The 7,101-nt window shown below is 42.3% G+C and overlaps 2 protein-coding genes across 2 annotated transcripts in view; both read right to left on the bottom strand. All coding sequences in view use genetic code 11, as the record gives it.

Moving 5' to 3' along the window:
* EGR_10589 (hypothetical protein) overlaps window positions 1–2,165 on the bottom strand; it is a gene marked incomplete at both ends in the record, with an annotated part of 4,874 nt that extends 2,709 nt beyond the window's left edge. Inside the window, one exon of the mRNA XM_024499838.1 lies at window positions 1,959–2,165. Within this exon, the coding sequence (XP_024345743.1) occupies window positions 1,959–2,165 (207 nt within the window). The remainder of the gene's footprint in view (window positions 1–1,958) is intronic.
* Window positions 2,166–4,120: 1,955 nt separating this feature from the next.
* The window catches only part of EGR_10588 (hypothetical protein), a gene marked incomplete at both ends in the record, with an annotated part of 5,582 nt that continues 2,601 nt past the window's right edge, over window positions 4,121–7,101 (bottom strand). The window contains one exon of the mRNA XM_024499837.1: window positions 4,121–4,242. Within this exon, the coding sequence (XP_024345742.1) occupies window positions 4,121–4,242 (122 nt within the window). The remainder of the gene's footprint in view (window positions 4,243–7,101) is intronic.

Raw genomic sequence — 7,101 nt, 5'->3', positions numbered from 1 at the left:
GTACACAATGTGCATGGCATGAAGACACTGCAAACCACAAATAATTTCGCATGAATAAAATCGTGCATCACCTTCAGGCTCGTGCTTAAGATGGCAAGCCAGTGCAAAGCGATCGAGACTGCTACCTCTGCGCATCACGAAAGTGGGTGATCCGTGAATAAGAAAACTGTAGAATGAGTGGGCAGGAAGGGTGATTGCTGGCGATGCAGTGCGAGCCACACAAGAATGTGGTGTTCACAGAGCACACACCTAACAGCTGTGAATTTTTGCAGGGAAAATCGTTTCATTGCATATGACGTAGTCATATCACCTCCTTGTGTGGAATTTTGCTTTGTAAACCACGGAATAACAGCCTTGGCTAATGAACTCTACTACGTAAAACCGTGGTGCTTGCATCGCTGTAACTTCAGCTTGACAGAATGATGAAGTTAAAAATGCGCCCCCAGTGAATCTAACTCAATCCAACTACCGTCGCGGTGCTTGTCTCTGTGTAAGCCAATCAGATGCAAGCACGCTTCCTACTGGCTGCATGGGTGTAATGCGCGTCTAAGGAGGCGCACTTGCGCGAAATCGATGGTCTGCATCCTTGTGCCCTTCCGTTCCATCGGAATGTATCGACTCCACACGAAGGAAGAAGATCATCTCTTTTTCAGTGTGACCGCAAAGAAAAGCGATGCTGCCCGGTGAGGGTGGTGAAGATATTGCCAGCTGTAGAGCATGAAGCAATCAATGTAATGGAGTTAATTTAGGCATATCCTTTACTGATGCCATTATCTTCATGTCAGACAGATTAAAAACTTACTCAAAATAAATTGTTAAGCTCCCATACCCCTTACACGCTTCCCTTCTTGTGCCTATATTGAGCACAGGATATTGCACGGTCAGTTCAATACTCTACTCTGTAAAGTGCCATTCTTTGCCACTACACACGTTCTACTGCGACAGATGCCTAATTCACATCCACACCCACATCCTACGAAGTGTAACTCTAACACCATACATTAGCTTCCTACTACTGTACCTCTTCCATGTGCCCAGACGCAATGCGTGCTGCACTGCAATGAGCATAAAGACGAATTATTTTTGTTACCAAGACAATGTTGTAGTGTCATCTGACGTCCTGTCACACCCGCAAAAGGGTAACGGGTGATGTTTAGTCACATCACGGATCACTGCATGTTTTGTAAGGTCATAGGATTCGACTGATGGGTTGAGATTAAGCTGCATGATCATTTGATTTTACTTGACGTCCTACCGCCAAATTTAGAACAGTGCTTTGGGCCAGATTGCAGGTGCAGTCGAAAAACAGACAACAAAATCATTCAGGCAATTTCGTGAGTATGGAAATATCTTTTTAATCCACACTTCTGTACTCGAATAAATCAGTGTTAACGAACGAAATTAGGTCAACTTCCGGAGGATTCTGATACTTGTAGCATTTTACTAAAATGTGCATTTCGTGGTCTCATTAACAGTTCCAGTATAGCGCTACCATTCAGCGTAAAATGTGCTGTACAAGTATCTGTTGAGAATCTTGAATCACTGCGTTTTGCGGGTGTGACACCCCATGAGAGACGTTAAATCGAAGTCTTATCATCAATCATTCTCGGAACAGTGTCCATATCGATGCGCGACACGATTAAATAAACGCAAATTTGACTGCTGACCAGCAGAGTGTAGTAGATAAAAGAAAAATCCTTTTTTAAATCATCCACAGGACAGTATTTTTGAACATCACCCTATCAACACAGTATGTAACCGGTACTTGTGTGATGGTGCTATCTGCATCATGTCGTTCCCAACACTAGATTCAAAGGTTGCCTCGCGTGTTTACTAAATAGCATCAAATATGAAAATCGTAGAAATTCCTGGGTTATGAGGTTGACCTTATTTGTAGTCAACTTGTAAACGGCAGGCCAAATGCTGAAAGTGAATATTCAAGATTTTGCTTAGATTACTTTACAAAATTTTGTACAGATTTGATTTGAAATAAAAGTAGAACCACCTTGGAAAGTAATATTTAACTTGGACTGATAATGAATTTCCCATAATCCAAAGTTCGCGTAGAAAGCGATATAAATGGAACCGCGGTACTGGTGCACAGCTAACATGCCATCTTTCCGGAACTTTCCATAAAGCTGACCGAACGCTGCAAGAAGTGGCATTGCTCTGGATACAGAGTTGACCTGCATCTCGTAGACAGTTTGAAATCAATCTTAGCTTGGTATTATGCCGCCCATTGCCCCAACCGAGGACAGGGATATCATACAAGTGTATTGTGAGGGATTTCGTGATTAATCTAAATAGTGCGGTATGCATAAGGAATTGAGAATTGGTGGCTGGACCATAGAGACCCAAATGTGTTGTTGGGAATACATAGAGCCTGTTCAAAGGCAAACAAATTCTTCTTCTTTCCATCCGCTTCTCTCTCTACTGCTATTAGCATTCTGATTTTAGGTCTGTCGTGGCGAACTGCCTTAACCCATGTGAAGAGTCTAACGAATCATTTACTCCCGTACATCATTCAGCTTCCTGAAGTCGATCCACAGACGAAGACCCATGGTAAACCGCCCCATGAACTATGCCTCAGGGCAATTTTTGATATATAAGATGGTTCAGTATATAGGTTCCTCGGTATGTATTGACATATAACGACGCCTTACCTTCAACTGCCATCTCTTTTTCTTCTGATGAAATTAATCTGCTGGCTAGATCAAGCTTAATCTCTTGATTTGATACATTGTGTCAATTTGGCAGTGATAGAGACAAAACTTTTGTATCGAGGGACATTTGCTTCAGTTGTTTTTATGATTATGATCAACTATTGACTTTAGGATGTATGATGACAGTGTCATAAGGCAAAGCAAAGGCCTTGGTATGTGATTGAGTAGGATCATGATGTATTATATTTTCGATGATAGGAGCTGACCCAACTGTTCGCCTACTTTCCTCTTTTGTCAGTTGTGACAGTCGTTATTGCGTTCGACTCAAAGTTGGGTTGTAATGGGCCGGAACGCGCAGCATATTAAGGACCGCCCTGCATTCTACACTCCGCAATTGTAGGACGACACATGTACATCTCCGGTGAAGGTTAAAAACATAGATTTTAGTTTGCAATGACTCATTGAGAACAGAACGCTAATGTTCCCCTATATGCTGGGTTATGTAATGGTGCACACTTGTAACAAAATTATACTTGAAAAAGGCCTTTTAACAATGCCGTTTAGTTGACTTTGCGCTAAATAAAAATTATTTGATCTATATTGTTTGGCTTTAATTTTTGGAATAATATTTCCTTTGATCAAAGAAAGCGGTCCCAGATGGATGATTCGACTGCACTAATTTAAAGCCCAGTAAGTCCTTAGTTCCATTTATTGCTAGAAGCCATATCGCTTCCGGTGCTTCCCTTTTAAACATCTGAAGCAAGCGTTACCGAAATTGTTAAATAGCCTTCATTTGTTGCATCTAGGAATTTAATTTTTAGGCACGCGCCAATGCTTCTGGAGGCATGCTGTCAAATCACGCGAGTAGCGTTGACAAAAACACTCAGCCAATCGTATCAGTATGCGCATGACATGGGACGAGTCTGCTCCTTCTGATTGGTCGCTGATGCTATTCGCAAGAGTAATGTTCCTCTTCGTCCAGTGCGCCATCGGAATGGCACAGAATATTGAATTGTCACAGCATCCAGCACCTTATCGAACCTCTAAAGTGTAGTAATGGTGGAGACTTGAGAGTTGCCCAGTGACTTTAAACGGGGTAGCAAATGAAAGGGAACAATTTCAGGCAAGAACATGCATTAATTATTGTTGGTAAACTGGAGCTTGGTCAATTTGTTTAGGAAAAAGTGACATCTATCTTTCTATATAAACAAATCCGCTTATTGATATTGAGGCAGATAGACAAGTTCTTCCATGTGGCAATTTATACGAAAATTACATCACAATAAAATACAAAGCAGCAAAAACTTTTTAAATTTTAAGAACAATTATGACATTTTTTATACAATTAGAAAAAAAAATTAAAAAGACTTACTGTCAAATCAGGAAATCCAATAAATTAAAAAATGCATATTGAAAAGTTATTTTAAATAAATCAAAACGCTTAATATTATTGCTGTCTAGTTATATAAAGTAAGGAAAAATGTTAATTTTATAAAGTAAATTAAAACGTCATTAAACAAAACAACAAAATTTTCCATGGATATAGGACGCACAGCGATAAAAACACCTCCAAATGGAACTTAAAAAGGAAAAGAAGAGAGCAGAGGATACAACTACACGTATACGGATACCTAAATAAAGTCCAGGAAAGTTCTAAAACAGATTACAAAAATAGAGGCTCTAAGCAGAAAATGACGCAAATTAGACGCTAGAAAACGTCATATAGAGGCTACGGGGCAGAGGTGAGGCCAAGAAAAGGGTCCAATTTTCGCAAAACGAATACCCTTGGCCGGATTCCAGGCCAGTTCAAGGTCAGATGACGTCACAGTGGGAGCGAGTGGGTAGAAATGAGGCCAGGGAAGGGTCAGATGACGTAATAAAGGGTCTCCCTGGCCGGATTACAGACCAGTTCAAGAATGGAATTCAGTTTCACTTTGAATGACGTCACTGTTATGTTCCTTTGCGCTTTCTGTTTTTCTGATTGGCTGTCTTCAAGGTCATGGAATGGCTTGGTGACCTTTGTGGTGGCTTACTTTTTCAATACTGGGGCGTTGTTTTTGCTTTATTGCACTATTCACTTTGTAGGGCAGTAGACAGTGTAGGGCATATTTCACAATATCGTCACCCCACGCCCCCCTGTCCCAACACGCTGTTAGTGGCACAAGTTTGGAGAGAGTAAGCCCAGTAGAGTAGAAGGCGAGTGTGTTGCATCCTCGTTATGGAGGTCTCCTTACTGCCTCTCGACGCTGACAAGTGATTCCGTCAAGTCACATGCCATCCATTCATTCATCCATCGTGGCCTTGGGTGGTTACGCATCTCAAACCTCCCACGTGATTAAGAGTCACCTGTAAAGGGGAAACTTGTTTCATTACCTCATTGTCGGCTGTAGCATACGCAACCAGGCGGGAGGAAGAGACTTTATCTCCACACCTTCTACACCTCATGCCTGACGAGTAAACGCTCGAGGCCTTACTTTCACTACCAATGTGCTTGAGGGCCAGAGGGAACGCGAATACTGTGAAGCTATTGCGGTGGCAAAGGCGGGCGATGCGGAGCGGCGACGGCGAGTTCAGGTGGCCAAACGTCGGAGGAAAGCAGATCAACAACAACACCAACCAGCTCAGCTCCAGAAGCCGACCGTGGCAGCGGTGGTGGATGACGGACTGCTAAAACCAACGCGAATTGTGTTTGATGAGGAATAGATGCTCTGAAATGAAAATGCGCCATGAACGAGAATTTCTCCAACCAAATATGACGCTGCTGCATAACACCTGAATGTAAATTTGTATTTTGGTACATGTATTTAAGCTCGCAAAGTTATTGTACACCGAATCAGGGTGTGAGAATAGGCCTAGGATCAATCTCACCTTCAACACTCTCCGGTGTTGGGGAGGAACAGTTGATTTAGGGCAAACGCTTTGGCAACAGAGTTTAGTTTTATACCATAGCGAGGAGTAGTCCACCAGAAAGTTACTGATTTTGTGAGTGGATGTATGTAAGCATAGAATCAGCCAAATCAGACTCCGTCTACGATTCCAAGACCAGAGCCGGAAATTGGTGAGGTCAGTGTTGGGAGTCTGCCCCATGGGATGCCACGGAGTGAGACTCGGGTTGGTCAATTCTGACTACCAAGACCGTGATGCAGAATTAAGGAAGCAGGAGACGACTTCGAAAATGGCATCTCACACCTCAAAGAAGCCAATGGTAATTTACCAGTGCAAATAATGAGATTGTGAAGGGGAAGGATACCACAGAACCAGTGCTTGTATCACCATATTAAAACTCATTCCACTGAGAAGGTCACTTCATTGGTTCAACTGCACTACTTTCAACAATTCGTGATGTGTGAAAAGCAGTCGGTGGAGGCCATTTGGGTTACAGGCTTTATTGAAGTAGAGGTGTAGTGGTACACTTCTTCACATTCACCGATACACACTGATTATGGTGAAGACGAGTGTAATTGGAAGAAATGAGGGAAGGACTGGAGGTGGTGGAGTGATTGAGTAATGGAATGCACATGGGATATTTTAACCAAGGTTGGATACGAAGGTTAAGATTACTTTCAATTACTGTTTTGGCTTTACTGATAATCAGGTTGCAAAAAAATCCACAAGGCTTGGACCTGTGTATCGTCTGATTCCGGTGCCACACTAACCTAGGTTTGCGCAGCTTTCTTTGATTGTACAGAAACACGCCAGGCGCTGTAGCGACGGAGCTTGCTTTATTCCTAAAGGGAAGCGTTGAAAGGTTCGTTTGAGCGGTGGCGCTAAAAACTAGATAATGTTTTAATCTGCACGCACATAACTGATTGCGGAAATACCTGTGCTGGGTCAAAGTGGCGGAGGGAGGGGCATGTTTTCAAACCAGGTCCTGCATCAGTGGCTTCATGACAAAGAAGCTGCTAGCTGTCAAGTAACGTCTTTTTGTGCATTTGCAAGTTGTTTTTAAGGCCGTAAAACAATATGGATTCGATGGTGAATAAGTTGCTAGTCTTTGCAGTTCAACCACCCAAATACTCTTATTCATTGGCGCGACTTGACCTTGTGTCGAGCCAGTAGCATTCGTAGTGTACCGCTGATTTATATATTAAGTCATTTCTACGCGTTGGGTTTAGAGTTACTACTTCCGTTGTTTGAAACTAAATGACGCATTTTTATTACAGCATCACTGATCCCTCACCCAAGCTGCCTCATCGCAAATATGTGAGGCAGTTGTTTAAAAAGAACTAAATTAGGTTAAATAGGAGAAAATCCATCAACGGTCATTCATGTCGTAACAGTAGAACATCAGGGCTGATGGCTGATTTTTCCTTGGTAACACATTCATTTGATGCCTAACTTCAGTCAAGAGGATGGAAGTACAGCTCTTTGTTTTGTAGGCATTTACAGCTACTCTCAACCATGAGGTACGATAATGGGTCTCTCTACAGCAACCTTT

This window comes from Echinococcus granulosus (assembly GCF_000524195.1).
Source record: "Echinococcus granulosus chromosome Unknown EG_S00238, whole genome shotgun sequence".
Taxonomy (NCBI): Eukaryota; Metazoa; Platyhelminthes; class Cestoda; order Cyclophyllidea; family Taeniidae; genus Echinococcus; species Echinococcus granulosus.
Note: the sequence above shows the minus strand (reverse complement) of the source record. Positions and strands in the feature narration are given on the sequence as shown.